This window comes from Emys orbicularis, chromosome 5, assembly GCF_028017835.1.
Source record: "Emys orbicularis isolate rEmyOrb1 chromosome 5, rEmyOrb1.hap1, whole genome shotgun sequence".
NCBI lineage: Eukaryota > Metazoa > Chordata > Testudines > Emydidae > Emys > Emys orbicularis.
The window spans coordinates 12,267,248-12,285,351 of NC_088687.1; the positions used below are offsets into that span (position 1 = coordinate 12,267,248).

Sequence of the window (18,104 nt, forward strand, 5' to 3'; positions counted from 1 at the left end):
AAAAATTTCCCTGGAACCTAACCCCCTCATTTACATTAATTCTTATGGGGAAATTGGATTTGCTTAACATCGTTTCGCTTAAAGTCGCATTTTTCAGGAACATAACTCCAACGTTAAGTGAGGAGCTCCTGTATTATAAATATCTGTCTGCCTTTCTGGAGTGCCATAAAGAAGGAAGAGAAGACTTTAAAAAGAAAAATATTCAGAAGGGTTAAATTCCAAGCACATTTAGAGCAATATTAGTGCTGATCTCCAGTTGGAGTCAGGATCGGGTCAATCCCTTTTTGATACCCACTTCAACCAGGGATCCTATGGGGCTTGCAGCAAAGCATTATGAAACTAGCACTGACTGAGGAGAACAGCACGTATATCTCAGCCTAGCAGACTAGATCACTTCTTGAGCTCCCTTCTAACCCGACATTGCTGTGATTCTATACCCTGATCATGCACATGTTTAAATTTGCACAGGGAGTAGTTCCACAAAGTCCACTGGGACTAATCACAGTGCATATAGTTATGTACATGCTTAAGTCTTAGCAGGGTAATGGCCTTAGTCTGATACTTAGGCATCTCATCCATCTTATTTAATTCAATTCATGTATGTTTTATTTTAGGTGTGTTCTACTTATTACTGCACCACTGTAAAGCAAAACAAGTCATCACGTGCAGAAATGACAATAAGTTCTTAAAAACCTGTTTAATTCACTGCAGTGACATACCACCATATTAGAAAAAAACCTCAGATTTTGGGTAGTGATACCATTTACTTTTTACTCCCCCGTCATTGTCTTGCATCGCATCTACTCCACTTCAATCGGCAGGTCTGATTATCCTGTCACATACCCCAGTTATCCATCAGCGTGTGCAACGCCACAGATTTGACTGCGGTTACTGCTATGTTAGGTCAGTGAACCAGGAGTGAGCAGAGATTGGGCCTCTGAAATTCAGCAGCTGGTGAACAAGGCAGCACAAAGCTCATTCTCTTTCATCATCTCATTTTACTGTTTTCTTAGCGCCAGGAAGGAATTAAAGTAAGCAGAATAAATCCAATTTACTTGTGGGTTGTTAGTTTGTAAAAACTCTGTAATCTCGGTCTCATCTAAGATCCTCCCTCACACACCACACAGTATAAAAGCGTCAGTGCTACCACATGGGTCTGTAGTTACCACAGAGCTGATTTTAAGTAGCTGTTCACCACCAGCAAGGCAAGAAACAAACCAGCGAAGCAGCCATGGACAACAAGATCACATTCTCCCTCCTGCTGCTTACTCTCACAGGCGTCTGTCAAGGTAAGCAATTCAAAGTACTTTTAGTCTTTTCCCTTGTTAATGCCTTTTATAGTATTTGCAGAAAAATATACTGTTTTAATGCAAAGGTGTATGGAATTACTGAATGGCTTTAAACTCAGCACACACACTGTTTAAGATAACAAATCACACAGAACGCATGCAGAGTTTAAGACAATTCCAGCTATGGCTTCACTTCTAATCTCAGACCAGTTTTAAATGGATGGAACTCCACTGCCTTTGGTGACGTGATGCCTGATTTACACAGATGAAAGTGAGATCCAAATCAGACCCTCAGTACAGGAACAGTGTAGTGTGCTGCATTTCAGGTACTCCAAGTCTTTCCCCTGCTTGAGGTGTCCATGATGTCGACCACTCCAGGAGAGACACAGAACCTCAAACTCAGCTGTTGGCTGGTTATTGAAGGGGGGAGCTGATTCGCAAGTCTGTTTTCCGACAGTTATTTCAGCTGATTCACTCCAGTCATTTAGGGTCCTACACTCCGTTCCCTTGTGACATGTGGTGGTGAGCAAATCAACGAAAGCCAGGACAGGAAAGCCTCACGGGTGGGGGAGAGAGAAGAGCAGAACTAACACAGAATAGTCCCCATCTCTTCTGTTAAGGCTCCGGAAGACCCTTGGCTGACGTGGGAACTCCATGGGGACAGGTCAAGTGTCGAGCCATGGAGCAGCTGCTGTGTGCTGCTGGCTAGTCGAGTGGATGTTTGCACCAAAAAGTAACTAGGCTTCTAGCAGCATTCGTCTCTGCCTCGCTCCTGTGCGGCTCTCAGCCAGGAAGGTAGAAGAAGAGCTCGGTGCAGCTTGAAAGCTTGTCTCTTTCGTTAGCCGAAGTTGGTCCAGTGAAAACCTCACCACCTTGTCTCTCTAATATCATGGGAGCAACGCTGCAAACAGGGAGCTATTGGTCAGGTGTGGACAGAGGAGCCTATGGCAGTATTGTCCCCTAGGGATCTGTGAAGGGGAACAGGGGGCTGGACAGGACCATGGAGGAACTAGCACATGGTAGGGTAAGAGTTTGCTTTCCTTGCTTCATCAGTGTCCCACTCACCCAGCTCCTTTCTCCTGAGGGGAGCAACTATTGGTCATGTCAACAAGGACAAGTGCAGAGTCCTGCACTTAGGACGGAAGAATCCTATGCACTGCTACAGACTAGGGACTGAATGGCTAGGCAGCAGTTCTGCAGAAAAGGACCTAGGCTAACAGCATTCTGGGCTGTATAAGTAGGGGCATTGCCAGCAGATCAAGGGACGTGATCGTTCCCCTCTATTCGACATTGGTGAGGCCTCATCTGGAGTACTGTGTCCAGTTTTGGGCCCCACACTACAAGAAGGATGTGGAAAAATTTGAAAGAGTCCAGCGGAGGGCAACAAAAATGATTAGGGGGCTGGAGCACATGACTTATGAGGAGAGGCTGAGAGAACTGGGATTGTTTAGTCTGCAGAAGAGAAGAATGAGGGGGGATTTGATAGCTGCTTTCAACTACCTGAAAGGGGGTTCCAAAGAGGATGGATCTAGACTGTTCTCAGTGGTACCTGATGACAGAACAAGGAGTAATGGTCTCAAGTTGCAGTTGGGGAGGTTTAGGTTGGATATTAGGAAAAACTTTTTCACTAGGAGGGTGGTGAAGCACTGGAATGGGTTACCTAGGGAGGTGGTGGAATCTCCTTCCTTAGAGGTTTTTAAGGTCAGGCTTGACAAAGCCCTGGCTGGGATGATTTAGTTGGGAATTATAATAATAATTAATGGAGATATCCCATCTCCTAGAACTGGAAGGGACCTTGAAATGTCATCGAGTCCAGCCCCCTGCCTTCACTAGCAGGACCAAGTACTGATTTTGCCCCAGATCCCCAAGTGGCCCCCTCAAGGATTGAACTCACAACCCTGGATTTAGCAGGCCAATGCTCAAACCACTGAGCTATCCCTCCCCAATGGATTGGTCCTGCTTTGAGCAGGGGGTTGGACTAGATGGCCTCCTGAGGTCCCTTCCAACCGTGATATTCTATGATTCTATGCCATGTGACAAGGGGAATCTTATTGGACTTCCTGGCTCCTCCATCCCACTCTTGCAGGCTCTGGTAAGAGCGGGTACCGCATGGCCCTTACTGACTGGGATCCTACACGGATGATTCTGAGCTTTGTGTCTTGTATCAGAGAACATGAGCTGATCCATACAAATATAAGTCTGAGCGTCCTTATTTAACTCTCCTTTTATACAAGGCTCTGGATTGTACCCCTGTGCTTGTTAGGGGAGGAGGTGGAGCAGGGCGTGGAAGGCTGCTGTGTGCCAGCATCGCCGGGAGCTGGAGGATGAGGTTGAAGTACAGCAGGGTAGTCAGTCTCCAGCCCCTTGAAACCTCCGCATGCAAATGTGCTGCACTTCCCTACACACGCCTCACTCGGGCTGCCCTCCAATTGTTCTAAATTTGTTTAGATTTTCATTTTGTATATAGCAGCCGAGGGAAGACGATTTGCATAGCTAATCCCCCAAACATCTGACCAGTTGTGTTCTGCACACACTCCTGACTGTGATAGGAAAAAGCTTCCCTGGCTACTATAGCAGTGTTTCTCAAACTGGGGGTTCTGACCCAAAAGGGGGTCGCAAGCCTATTGTAGGGGGGTTGTGAGATCATAACAATGTCACTGGGGGAAAGGGGAGTGTGTGTGTGTGTGGGGGGGGGGTAACAGCAGCCATTGCTCTCTGGCTGCCCAATTCTGAAGACAGCACCATCAGCAGCAGCAGTGCAGAAGTAAGGGTGGCAGTACCATACGGTGGCACTGCCTTCAGAGCTGGGCACCTGGCCAGCAGCTGCCGCATCTCCAGCCACCCTGCTCTGAAGGCAGCACCGTCACCAGCAGCAGCGCAGCCGTAAGGGTGGCAGTAGCATGAGTCTGCACTTACGGGTATGTACAGTAATTTGCTATCACTTTTTTTGGGAGGTCGTCACAGCCTGAAATATTTTCAAAGAGGGGCTCAGCAAAAAGAAAGGTTTGAGAACCCCTGTAATATAGGAAAACTGTGAGAGAGGAGATGCTTGATCCAGACTCCAGTGGGCGTTGGACAGAGCCCAAAGTGAACCCAGCAGTTGTTCTTTCCATCAGCTTCAAATTTACCCGCCCCAAAAGAAAAGCTCATGTACTGACCTTGTTCAAACAAGTGTATATTGCTTTTGTCTAATCTCCAATGCTCAAATCTTAAGGGAGCTGGTGTATATTGCTCCCTGCAACCTTAGATGTGTTAGGTCATTTAGGTATGGGACAATGTCACTTGTTCTATAAAAAATGCTGTGCTGCTGATGAATGGTTCATTTATTATGGACCGAATTCTGTCCTTGGATTCTATGTGCACAATTTCCCCTGTCCTTGTTCATGTTTCTGCCCGGCAGGAAACTCTACACTGAAATGAAGTGGAATCTAAAGTAATATTATCAAGGCCAACTGTTGCAATCCTTACTAGTCAAAACTGACATGTAGACGAGTAAGGACTTCAGGATTTGGCCCAAAATGACTGATCTGATCCCTTTTACGTGAGGACATAGTCATTAGGACTGTGACGCTGGTAAGCCGAGTGCCAGCTCCGGCCAGGGCCGAGTCAGCTGAGAACTGATAAATGCAGCTGGAAGCCAGACCAATAAGTTAAATGTATAAATATTGTATAAATGCATTCTTAAATGTACATGACTGTATTTGGTATTTAAACTTTATGAAAACTAATGGGATGCTACTTGCATTATTTTCACTTATGTGTATCCTGTTATAATGGAATAGCGAACATGTACGTTGTATAGATCCCAAACCGGACAGTCTCTACGCAAAAGAATAAATGGACACAAATCTGACATCAGGAATCATAACATTCAAAAACCAGTAGGAGAACACTTCAACCTCTCTGGCCACTCAGTAACAGATTTAAAGGTGGCAATTTTGCAACAGAAAAGCTTCAAAAACAGACTCCAATGAGAAACTGCTGAACTTGAATTGATATGCAAACTAGATACCATCAATCTAGGCTTGAATAAATACTGGGAATGGCTGAGCCATTACACACATTGAGTATCCTATTTCCCCACGTTAAGTATCCTCACACCTTCTTGTCAAACTGTCTGAAGTGGGTCATTTTGATTATCACTACAAAAGATTTTTTTCTCCTGCTGATAATTGCTCATCTTAATTAATTAGCCTCTTAGAGTTGGTATGGCTACTCCCACCTTTTCAAGTTCTCTGTATGTGTATATATCTCTCCTTACTATATGTTCCATTCTATGCATCCGAAGAAGTGGGCTGTAGCCCACGAAAGCTTATGCTCAAATAAATTTGTTAGTCTCTAAGGTGCCACAAGTACTCCTGTTCTTTTTGCGGATACAGACTAACACGGCTGCTACTCTGAAATAGGAAAGTACTAATTCTCGCACATTTCAAAACAAGTGGTCATTGTGTATGATCAGAGATCAAAGAAGCTAAATGCACTTCTCTCTCTCTGCCATCAAAGAAAGAGCCCATGTGGATAGCCAAACTGTCTATTTGTTTTTCTGTGAGCAGGAACTATAAGTACGGACACAAGGAAAAGTTCTTCATCTTCATATTCTAATAGGGCAGAATAGCTGAACGAGAAGAGGGAGATCCCCAGAGTTATTCTGGGTAGCCCTAAAAGCCTTCTGAGAAAATGGCAGATCACTACATCTCTAAGGGCCATTTGAAATTATAAACTGTGACTCACCTGTACATATATTTGTACCTGCTTTAACCTCTCAATAACTCTCATTCCTTTTTCTTAGCTAATCAACCTTTAGTTTGTTTACTACAGAATTAGCTACCTGCATTGTCTTTGGTGTGAGACTAGGATGCAAATCGACCTGGATGAGTGACGGGTCTCTTGGGACTGGGTGTTATCTGAAATATTTTGTGATTTTTGGTATAAGTGACGGTTTATCACATAACACGACTTGCCTGGGTAGCAAAACAGACACTTCAATAAGGGGACTGTCTGTGACTCCATTATAAGACTGCTGTGGTACTTTGGGAGTGCCCATTTATTACTGGGTTGGGGGAATCTAATTATAGAACATACCACCAGTTTGGGGTGTCTGCCCTGCTTTTGACAGTCTGCCCTGAGGTAGGCACACACGGTTATGAGTCACTCCAGACAGCATGACAAGGACTTCAGATGGTACAATTTAAAAAAAAACCCAAAAAACAGAATTTGAATTTATGTAGAATGCCATTTCTGAATCTCTTCTTCCTGCCCTTGAATTCTTGTCCTATTTATGTCATCTGATTTCCAACTGTAAACTCTGTAAGGCACAGCCCTTATATTGCACACATTTTGTATTGTATCTTGCATTTTAAAGCACTAGAATAAACAGCCATGCTTACAAAATATGGAAGAAATCTATTCACCTTCTAAGAAGAATTCACCAAGTCAGATAACGTGGTCCCTTTTAAAAATTGCACCAGAGCATAAATATAATGGAAGATTGTTGCAGGCATGTTTTGGGGATTAAATGGACTTTTTTATTCTGAAATTTCCATTGTATGCTCCTAGTCGGTTTATTCAGTTTTTTTAAATAAATAAATGTTTACTAAAATTTACCTGGCCTTTATTTCCATTCATTGGCATATATTACATATCTTGGTCTTAAATTATGCATGCAATTAAATCCTGTGAATTTGCCCAAAGGCTCAGCTACACTGTCTAAATTTGCACCGTGATATAGTTATGGGCCGGAGCGTTTAGACTGAACTTCTAATCAGCTCACCGGGAATTCTGCGCTCAGTGGTGGCACGGTTGCACCTTATGTTGTTAAGTTCCATTTCAAGTGAAACAAAATAACTTGGGAAGTTGATACTTAACAACAGCTAAATTATTAGGAATATCCACCCCCCTCCGGAAGATAAATTTGGTTATAAGCATCAAAAAGAAATAACCCCCTGTCTCTGAAATAAATATTAAAATATAGTTTGTAACCACTCCATCTCAAAACATGTTCCCAGATTAAATTATGATTTAGCATGACAACTTATCTTATATGGAATGGGGAAAAAAGAGGATTCTTGCATAAGTCAAAATAATTTCCAGGTCAAACCCTGATTAGATGGGCCTTTTCTTTAGAGAAAATAGGGGAAAGCACATTACAAGGTAGCGCCGCACCGTTCTTAAACTGAATGGATCACCTAAATTGGAAAGGCACAGAGGAAGCCTGGTCTGGTCCTATTCAGTGGAGGGAGATAAAGGCCTGGGGAAAGCCTGAATCCAAGGGAAATTATGGTGAGTGAAACTATAGGCGGTCTAAGTATGCTCTCAGTTTCACCAGTGGTGCACATCAAAGGGAATGGAGTTCAGAAGTGAGATCAGAATCAGATCCCCGCTGTCTCAGAAGGCCCAGAAACTCACGTGCAATTCCAACTCTCCCATCTACACCTCTGCTTCCGTTCTCTCTGACACAAACACTTCTAATGCTGCACCCAGTTCAGAAGAGCAATACTTTCCCTCCCTGAGCCACATTATTTTTTTCTCTAAATGCGTCTGACTCCTCCATGAAAGTGAGGTAGTTAACATAACTGCCTTTGGCCAGATCCAATCTGAATAAAGGAGGGGCAAACTCTGCTTACGCACCTCAGCACTGGCATGCAACACACCTGCTCTTCAGGCTGACTCTCTCCTGAGCAAACCACCAGTGGTGCCAAGTTACAGCGTGGGTTCATAAAGTGGGTCAAGCAGCCTCCCAGGGCGTCTGACTTGAGGGGGTTGTTTTGCGTTATGTAAAGTTCAGACATTTGACTGTCCCAACAGGAACTGTGGCCTATAGACAAGCTATTCTAGCAGTCTGCGTTCATTACATCACTGGTTGGCAACGCCACGGTGTTGACTGTTCTGCTGTACTGTACATAGGGGTTTGACACTAATGAATTAGGGGAACAGATTACATAAAATCTTTGGAGTAGTGATTGTCTTCTTGTTGTGAGTCTGTACACTACCTGGCACAATGGGGGGCTGGTCCATGATAGAGGTTCCTAGGCATCACCTCAATACAAATAATTAATAGTCAGACTGTAAGAGCCATCTCCCCCAGAAAGTCCCTGCACTGGAGGAGGAGAGGAGCATACACTGTAGCTCTCTATTCCTGCACACATTGGCCAAGGAAAGATGAGCTGAACAGTAGAGGACAGACACTTTGCAGGCAGCTCTGGCTATCAGCAAGAGAGGGTGGATGCAACAGGAAAACATGGAAACCACTTTAGGTATTAGCCTGTGAAACAAGACTGAGCCCCTCAGTGAAAGCAATGGTCGAACACCGCAAGGGAGAGAACACAATAGAGGGGGCTGCAATATGCTGTGTGGCTGCAAACAACAGACCCTGACGGCATCAGCTAAACGACACACATGGCGTATCCCAGACTGAAGCCAGGAACATTGACTTCAACACCACAGAGCCCCTGCCTCTGGTAGCTAAAGAAGAGCGTTGGTCAGCTGTGGTGTTCATACTATGGATTAGGCCTTCTGGGGTTGCAGTCATGAGCGAGCGACAGTTACGCGCACTTGAGCAGGTCTGACCTACAGATGGGATCAACACACACACACACACACTTAGCCAATGAAACAGACATTGTAGAAATTAAAAGGGGCACCTGATAGCCTGTTAGTGCTCAGATCAGAAAGACCACCAGCAATATTGACTGTATCTGCAAAAAAACGAAGGCTGGACTAGATGTGGAGACTGTCCTCTCATCCCTAGAGATGCTCTTTTGAGATCAGCAAAAGGAGAAGTGTGTAGACGCTGACCTGATCACTGGATAAAGAGAGGGCTTTGTTCCACTAGGCTATCCAGCCAGTTTTTTCTTATGAACACAGGTTTTTAAATGCTTGAGTAAATTTGGGAATAGATGGTTATGACAAATTGTGGCCTTTTGCTCTGTTTCCAGAGCCTGGGATGGCAGCTCTGTTAATGGTGGATAGGCCAGGATGAAAGATTCCAACCCAGGCTGAAGTGCAGTGGCTGAGGAGAACTCTATGAATAGAAGACTGGAATAGATGCCTATCCACCATGCTGTTGGTGTTGCTGTTCAGAACCACACCTGAAAAAAATAGAGCACTTCGGGCAAACTCTGGTGTCAACTGAAGTCAATGCTGGGTGCTCACTCAGCAATTTTGAAAACCAAGTTACTTAATACAGGCAACTAAATATATATTTAGGATCATAACTTTAGGCACCGTTAAAAAAAAATCCATGGCCTGTATTTCAAAGAGCTATGGGCCACCTTTTCAACGGAGTTCATCACATGCCAGCTCCTGTTTGGAAAATCTGGGCTCTCCCCTTGTGTTTAAAGTGGCCAGTATCCAGAAACTCTGGTGGATCCGCGGAGGGCAGAACTCTTTTGGAAATCTGACCATCTAGGTGTCTAAGTGGGAGCTGAGCAGTTTTGAAAATCCAGCCCAACGCTGCTTTGGCTGTATTCTTCTAAGGATACCCGAAGTGTCCACCACAACGGCATTCACTTACTGGGAGCAGGGACAGGCCCTACCTTGTCCTGTGTCAAGGACAAACAAAGTTAGCACAGCCGCTTTCTGACGCCCTAAAAAAAAAAAAAAAAAGGCTTAATTCCCCATCCAGAGTGTGACAGCGACATGAAACAAATTACTGAGAAGTGGAAAATGTGGCTTGCACATTTACCCTTTGATTACAACATTCATTTTGTCCTCTCTGTGTCATCATTTCTAGCAGTTGACACGCTATCCCCCTATGAAGACGCATGCCTGTGTGGTTACTCCCGTTCCTGTGGTCTTCCCTGTTTCAGACACTTCAGCAAGTCTGAGCATGAAATCTGATCCACTGACCTTTGCTGTGCCAATTTTACCAATACAAGAGATTAATGTATTCACCGCTTCTCACTGCTTTAATAGACACTGAACCACCCAGTCGCTCTCATCTTTCACCATCTCCTGGCAGTGTAACCAAGCATATGCATACACTGAGGCTTCTACTTATATAGTGGAAGAGTCTAATCATGAGCTAATCCCAGTTTGGGAATCTAGATGGTGTGCAGATAATTTTCTAGTGTCATGCAGCTCTCACCCTGGAAGGAGTTCACTCTTTCCGGATGACCACACAGTTGTGGTTTCTATTTAACTTTGTGGACAGTGCCTAACCCGAGGTGTGAGCCTGGGTTACATTGGGATGAGTGAGTCTCAAATGATTTGAAGGTTCCTTATCTGAAAACTCTTATTATTAATTGTTAATTATTAATCATTATTATTATTGCAGTAGCATCTCGAAACCGTAGTCAAGGGCCCCATTCTGGTAGGTGCCATAGAAACATGGAGTAAAAAATAAAAAGACAACCTTTCTGGCCCCATGGAGCCCTCATGGGTTGGAATCCAGGCCCTAAGTCAACAAGAGTTTTGCTATTTGCTTCAGTAGGGCAGTATTTCACCTCTGATGTGTAATGAAAATATACACAAATGCCTTTGGAGTAGAAAACCCACAATATCAGATTCCAGCAGGCTCGAGGCAAGCTGGGGGAAGGACTGGGTAGCTGCCTCCTGGGGAAAATGGAAAGACAATAGATAAATGTAGGTGTCCATCATAAAAAAAAGTTGTTGGCCCCTCTCAGATCCTGTTCCCCACTTCATAGTGAAGATTGTCTCCTCTTTCCACCCCTCTGTCCCCATGACTGATCCTTTGCTAGGGCGTGCAGAGGTGCCGTGACAGTCAGCTGTGAAGTGGAGGGGTAACAAGAAGAGCCTGTCTGCGTTAAGTAGGTTGTCTTGCCATGTAGGAGCAGCACCACCCAGAGTATTTCATGAGGCTCTGGGGAAGAGCTCCTCACCTTGCTCTGCTATCAGGCAGCAAAATCACCTTATGCACGATGCTGTTGGTATCCTGACTCCAGGCCGTCTGGCTTAGTGTAGAGAACAGAGCTGTGGAGTCCTGTCCCCAGACACTGCATCACTCCACTGTCACGACTCTCAGATGAGCGATTTTGGAACCGCGCTCTAGAATACCATCGTACTTTTCTATACAAGAGATGGCACGTGCCTGTCCCCACTAGCCAGGGAGAAGATACCAGGACCTTGCCAGCAACAATTCATTTCAACTTCCTTTGAACGCCTCACAAGTGCTAATCATATTCCTCTTTTGGACAAAACTGGACAAAACGTAGTGAAAAGATCTTAAAAAACAATTGAAAGCACCCCCAAACCTTTCCATCTCCAGCGTCAGCTCCTTCATAGCACAAGCCTCATTAAAGAACATTACGCACAGACCTCTGCTTCCACTAACAGCTCCTTTAAAGCCTGCAGTGTAATCTCAGGCTTTTTTCTAATACCATTTCAAAACCATGGTAGACAGTGCACGCTGGTTTTGGTTCATGGGGACAGAGAGGATGATGCTTATCATCAGACATTTCCTGTCTTGCTATTTCTAAATGGTTTCCACTGGGCCTGATTTTGACCCCATTCTGATGTGGGCCCGATGTGAAGGGCATTGAGAGCCGTTGCCCAAATTTTGACCCCGATGCCAGGGGATGGAAGAAGGATCCAAATAATAATGGATCCTTGGCCTCTACCCATCACCCTGCCTGTCCACGCCTTCCCACCACCTGCGCTGCAACTCAGGCCCAGGTGAGAATACTCTGGTTTGACCCCTCACACCCAGGCTCCCTCGTCACATGGCAGAACCACGTCACTAATTCTGCCTGGCAAGCCTCCACACCTGTGAAGGAATAGGGCTGGGATTCACCGTCATAGCTTTTCTCAAAGTATTCCTGTTTCTAGTCCTGACTGCATCGTTAATGTGCCAGTGTTACCGTACGGTCAGTTTGTTCTAGATCCCCACTGTGCCTGATCCAGAGAGGACATGAGTCTGTTATTGCCTCCACTAGAGAACCTGGCTTTGATGTGACAACCACCAGCTTGGCTGACAAAACCGGTGTTGGACCTGGGATCTTCAGAGCTAAAAGCCATGAGCTACAGCAGCTTGAGCTACAGTCCCCTAGCTAGGCCTGTAGCAGACTCCTATCCTATGTAGATGGGGCATGGCCGGGGGCGGGACCTGTAACACACACTCCCTAGTGGATTACACAAGCCCTACTGGTGTAAACATCCCCACATTGCAAATTCTTCTTCCTTGCACATCAGTAAAATCTGCAGTCTTATTGCTCCAACAGTCATGGAAAGTGAACGCAGAATGGGCATAAGCCTGGCCGAAGGGAATTCAGTTCAAGCAAATGTTTATTCACCATTTTTGCACTCTCAGTACATCTCTAATTTCTCTGTCATTCAGTGTGTGGTAGGTGTTCGTACAAGGCCTCAAAACTAGTTCAGTGTGGATTTAACTTTCAGGCCAAGGTTCAGGTCAATTCTTGGGCAAGTTAGACACTTTGGTCACAGGATTAAGACATTCTGACACGTATAATTGTCCTTCTGCCTTGCATTACGGCAAATGGGTTTAATTAGTTCCAACACAGGAAAGTGAACTGGAAGTGACTGAGGAAATAGGCTCCTACTCCCTGAATAATATTGCTGAAGTTACATATTTGGTGACAAGTCATGTTTGCTGATCAAGGAGGTCTTCCTTCTAGATGTAATTAAGCAATTCCAAGGGTGTCTTTTAGCTCCTTCATGCAATGAGTGGCTGCTGCCTCTTTCGTGACTTAAGATTACTTCATTCCTGGAGTTGAAACTCAACTTCACCTTTAAAAAATGAATGTATCTTAAACAGAAGCGCTGATGAACTAATGCTGAATCATATTGGAATTCACCAAAAGGCAAGTTAGTGACACCACTTTTTCAGGATGAACCTTCTAGTAAGTAAGTGTCAGTTGATGTAGTAAGAATGATTTTTCCTTTTAAAAAATGCACTGGCAATTTTGTCCCACATGGGATGGGAACTGTCCAGCAAGGACTGTAACTCATGTCAAAATAGGTTTTGCCAACTTTCCGTTCAGCTGTGTGAGACATTACAAAGCTGTTGCTGGAACTACAGTTATTCCATTAAAAGACAAAGTCCCATACTGAACTCTGGCCTCACTAGGGAATATCCCATTGTCCAAGATTTGGAAGTAGCATGGTTATTTTATTAAAAGTGACAGACTGTTTCACAATTCCTAGCAAAAATAGATTCCACTACAGGTGGCTTGGTTATGTTTATGTTTAAACTTAACCAAGTTTTGTCATATACTAGAATTCTCAGCTATTCTTTTATCACAAAATATATCACTTACTAAATGCAAAAGCAGGACAATAAATAGTTTTGCTTGATGCTTTTTGTGATTTCAGCTTTGTATGATTTGCATGTCTAGTGCATTAGCTAAGTTACCTAATGCAGTAATTATTATTAATTTCTGACATAATTTTGTCGTCATACCTGCTATGGGGCATAAACTGCTGCTTACGGGACTTTAAAGTTCTGTTCCTGCTACAGGGCATAAATCATTCTATATGCCAATATTCCCCCTCTGTAAGAAACATATAAGAAAGTGGGCTACACTGCTCTACCAGCTGTAATTACTGTGGCCAGAATAGGCCCAACATGGATCATCCAAGAGCTTTCACGAAATTAAACTAAAAATAAAACCTGCTCCATTTAAGCATCAATTGTTTCTGCATTCTTTGTCCACCTAAAGCACCAACTAAAGTCAATGGTGAAACCCTGACCCCATTGATGTCTATGAGAGTCTTGCCACTGATTTCAGTGAAGCCGGGATTTTGCCCACTGGCCCATTCTGCTCCTACTGAAACCAAAGGGAGTTTTGCTGTTAATTTTAATTGGACCTGGATTGAGCCCCAGAACAGACCTGCTATTGATTTGTTATTTTGAAATGGGAGAAAAGATGTTCGCACAGCCTATTTGCTGCATAAAGAAAATTAAATTGAAAATTTTACCAAAGGAACACACTTGACACACATTGCCAAACATTATAAACTGGGTTGGCAGAAAGACCCACACAATTCTCAGAATTGCTCTAGCTTTGGAAGATGCTTAATAGCATCATTCATGGGGGGTTTTTGGTGCACAGCTACTTGTGTGTATGTTCCCCACGGTTTTGAATGTGTGGTAATTTTCAGGTGTTTCTGTAATTTGCCCATAAGGTTGCAGAGCAAGAAACGTTTAGGGCTGCCATAGCTGTCAGATTAGATAGACAGTTCACTCACTGGTAAATTACATTTTAGGCATTAGTGTAATTTAAATGAATAATAAGATTATGTCAATGGCCTGGGATGAATGATTTCCCCCCTCCTACTATGTGCTTTCAGTCATTTGCAATAAACCAGATATGCGGTTTTAGCTTCCATAGAGAACAGTGAAATATGAGCTCCTCATTAAATCGCGGAGCAAGACCCCTGGATTAATTTAACAGCTAACTGTGCTTGCTGTGCCAATAAATACATGACCTCCCGAATGTCGCTATAATGTTTACATTCTTAGCTTCCCCTTTCCTGTAAAAAATTATGGAGAGCGTCAGCCTGCAGATTTAAAAAAACAACTGCAGAGTCATCTTAAAATACAAGGCCCATACTGCTTAATATCAAATCATGCTGATGGTGCAGATTGATTGTGCCAATGCTGCTGTCGAGTGTTACAATAAGTGAACTAGTTTCATAGAGGGAGCATTAGAGGCCTAATAAAAAGCGATGCCACTGAATGAGCAGCAATAGGCACTAAGATCCCACGAACTAGCTTGAGGAGGGAGTTAGATGGAGACAGTACATTAAACACCAGGGACAAATCTGCCCTCCGCTACACCTGTTCCCCCGGACTGGCTTCACTGTAACCAAGGGCAGAATTGGATACATGGTGTCATCACCTTTAGCCGATGCACACAGGCCAAACCCTCTGTGCACTATGCGGGTCTGACCCGGCCTTCGTTACACAAGGGTACAGGGTCTGCCTCTCTGCACTGCAAGGCAGCCTCTGTTGTTGTCATTACACATTAATTCGGCAGTAAAATGACGTGTGTATAAGGAAATACTTCCCCAGACTGACCCCAGAGCTCTCCTCACCCCCACCAGAGAAGTGACACTTTGCTCAGGGTTTGGAATTGAAGGCGTTTGAAGGACACAAACTCCAGCAGGATTCTGGGCTGAACGATGTCTTCATCCCCCCTCAAGCTTAGAAATCACAGGACTGTGCATATTTCAGACCCCCCAGGTTGGTGGCTGCGCCCAGTTCCCGTCCCCTCCCCCTCCCCCTCCCCCAGGGCGATTCACTGGCTAGGGCAGGGGCCAAACTGTCTGACCCTTCCAGCTACATGTGACAATCTTCAGAAGTTCAAGAGCCAGGTCGCACCTGCCGGGGCTCAGACATTCAGCCCCACAGGAGGCGCCTGTCAGGGCTTGGGGCTTCAGTCCTGCAGGGAGCGGGTTCTTGGGATGCGCCTTGCCCTGAAGTCCCAAACCCCCCCCCCCCCCCCCCGGCAGAAGCCAGGGGGGAGGGGGCACATGGGGGGCACATGCCCCCCTAGACTTTTGCCAGGGTTTGCTGGCCCTGCTCGGTCACATGGTGCCACCGGGCTCCCTCCCTGCAGGGCAGCTGCTGGAACCGGCAAGCTGGGAGCTGTGGCCTGGGAAGAGGCAGCTGCAAACAGCTGGGAGCTGCAGGGGCAGCCGCTGCTTTTGCTGCTGCCTCTCCCCAGGGAGCTGAAGCAGCGGCCCCTCCCCGCAGCTTCCAGCTGTTTGTCACCTGGGTGAGGAGCCGGGAGCTGCGGCCGCTCTGATCGGGGCGCCCTGGTGGCGCCAGGCGGGATATCCGAGCCCAGACCTTGGGGCGGAGCCGGGGCAGGCGGGGCCCGGCTGAAGCGGATTTCTCCGGCCGCTCCGCCCCCTCTGCCCCGGGAATGTCCCGGCCGGGTCCCCGCGGGGATAAAAGCGGCTGCGGGGCGCTGCAGAGGCTCACAACGGAGCCCAGCCCAGATCCCCAGCACCAGCCTCCGCCGCCAGCCCGGACCATGAGCCGCCCACGGAGCTTCGCCCCCGGCAGCCCCCTGCTGCTGCTGCTGCTGGCGGCCTGCGCCGCGCTGTGCCGGGGTAAGGGGCTCGCCGCGCCGGGGTGGCCCCGGGACCCGGGCTGGGGGAGTCTCGCTTCCCACTGGGGCTTGGAAGGACGGATCGGACCCAGGTGTCCGAGAGCCGGCCGCATGCGGGGAGTCCCGGGGGATGGAAGGGACCCAGGTGTCCGAGAGCCGGCCGCATGCGGGGAGTCCCGCGGGATGGAAGGGACCCAGGTGTCCGAGAGCCGGCCGCATGCGGGGAGTCCCGCGGGATGGAAGGGACCCAGGTGTCCGAGAGCCGGCCGCATGCGGGGAGTCCCGGGGGGTGGAAGGGACCCAGGTGTCCGAGAGCCGGCCGGATGCGGGGAGGGCCCGGGCCGGGGGCATGGGTCGGACCCAGGGTGTGGGGCGAGCGGTGTCCCGGGGCCGCCCCCCTGCAGAGTATCTGGCCGCCGGCAGGAGCTGAGTCTTTCTCCCCCTCCCCGGGCAGGTGCCCCCATGGCCGGCGAGCTGCGGTGCCAGTGCCTGCAGACCGAGACGGCGATGATCGACCCCAAGCGCATCGCCAAAGTGCAGCTGATCCCCGAGGGACCCCACTGCGGGGTGCCAGAAGTCATGTAAGTTTCGGCGCCCTGCTGCCCCTCCCCCCGCCTGCGCCCCCCTCCCCGCCCCGCCAACCCCCCGCTCACCCCGCTCTCCCCTCTGCCTCCCCGCAGAGCCACCTTGAGGGACGGCAGGGAAGTCTGTCTGGAGCCCACCGCGCCCTGGGTCAAAATAATCATCACCAAGATCGTGAACAGGTACCTGCCCGGGGGGTGTGGTTGTTTGTGTTGTGCCAGCGGCCCGTGGGTGCAGCTCTAACGCCCGTTGTCCCGTGTCATGGGAGCGTGGGCAGCAGACTCGGTCTGAAGCAGGTGTCCGTGTTGCAGGGACAAGGGGTGAGATGGGCCACTGAGTCTTAACCGGTGGATACTTCTCACTACAAACCGCGGGGCCAAGCTGGGCCAATCAGTCCAGCTCCATTATAGGGGGAGAAACTAAGCCCAGGTGTCATGTAGGAAAACGAGTTTTAATAAGTGTCTGTACTCTTCGCCATTAACCCGGGCTGCTACCGGTGGCTGGTGGGGTCCCTGCCACTAAATGCCATTGATTAGCTATATCAGCACTGTCCCTACTCCTCGTGACACACACAGCGCCCACGGAGGGCAGCTGGAGGCTAGTGCACAGGGAATGTCACTTGTAACGTGTGTTCTGTTGTCTGACTGTTGCAGTAAAACTACCAAGCTGTGAGGGGAGAAGAGGACATGAACAAGGAACTACAACAGAAACTACCTCTGTGTACAAGGGGAAACCAGTGTGAGAGAGAATGGGAACCTGAGGCTGGACAACTAGCCATGATGAACTCTCTTCTTTTGAAGGTCTGATAGACCAGCCTTGCGCTCCATTCAACTTCAATGCGTTCCACTGAGTTATTACAACCTGTGCTTATTTATGTATTTATTAATACATCTCTGTATAGCTCTTCAATGGCTAGGTAGTTTTATGTTAAGCACCTTAGATCTTCCTGATCACCTGAAGGGATAATGCTGCAGTAGTGGCTCAAGAGTGGCTTGTTATTAATCTAATACACATTCCAAATAGCCCCTCCCCTCAGATCCTCTGAGCAGCTCGAGGTGGGGAGTACTGGGGAGCTGTGCCTTTCACATTGGGGATGTGCAGGATGCCTGCTGGGCTGTGAATAATCAGAGCTTCAGATTCTGGAGCTGCCCAGCATTGAGCCAAATCTGTAAGATTACGAAGTGAAATCCAATTAGAA

At 47.0% G+C, this 18,104-nt stretch overlaps 1 protein-coding gene across 1 annotated transcript; it reads left to right on the plus strand.

Moving 5' to 3' along the window:
* The first annotated feature begins 16,135 nt into the window (after nt 1-16,135).
* On the plus strand, nt 16,136-17,149 carry LOC135879437 (growth-regulated alpha protein-like). The gene is made up of 3 exons (XM_065405413.1): nt 16,136-16,325; nt 16,779-16,905; nt 17,005-17,149. The coding sequence occupies exons 1-3, from the start codon at nt 16,136-16,138 to the stop codon at nt 17,147-17,149; spliced, it is 462 nt and encodes a 153-aa protein (XP_065261485.1).
* The last annotated feature ends 955 nt before the right edge of the window (nt 17,150-18,104 follow it).

What these genes read in the sequence shown, in the direction of transcription:
- LOC135879437 (XM_065405413.1), top strand. Translation starts at nt 16,136, where the DNA reads ATGTCCCGGCCGGGTCCCCGCGGGGATAAAAGCGGCTGCGGGGCGCTG. An exon ending in CTGCGCCGCGCTGTGCCGGG is followed by an intron (nt 16,326 to 16,778) that starts GTAAGGGGCTCG and finishes CTCCCCGGGCAG; the next exon opens with GTGCCCCCATGGCCGGCGAG. An exon ending in TGCGGGGTGCCAGAAGTCAT is followed by an intron (nt 16,906 to 17,004) that starts GTAAGTTTCGGC and finishes GCCTCCCCGCAG; the next exon opens with AGCCACCTTGAGGGACGGCA.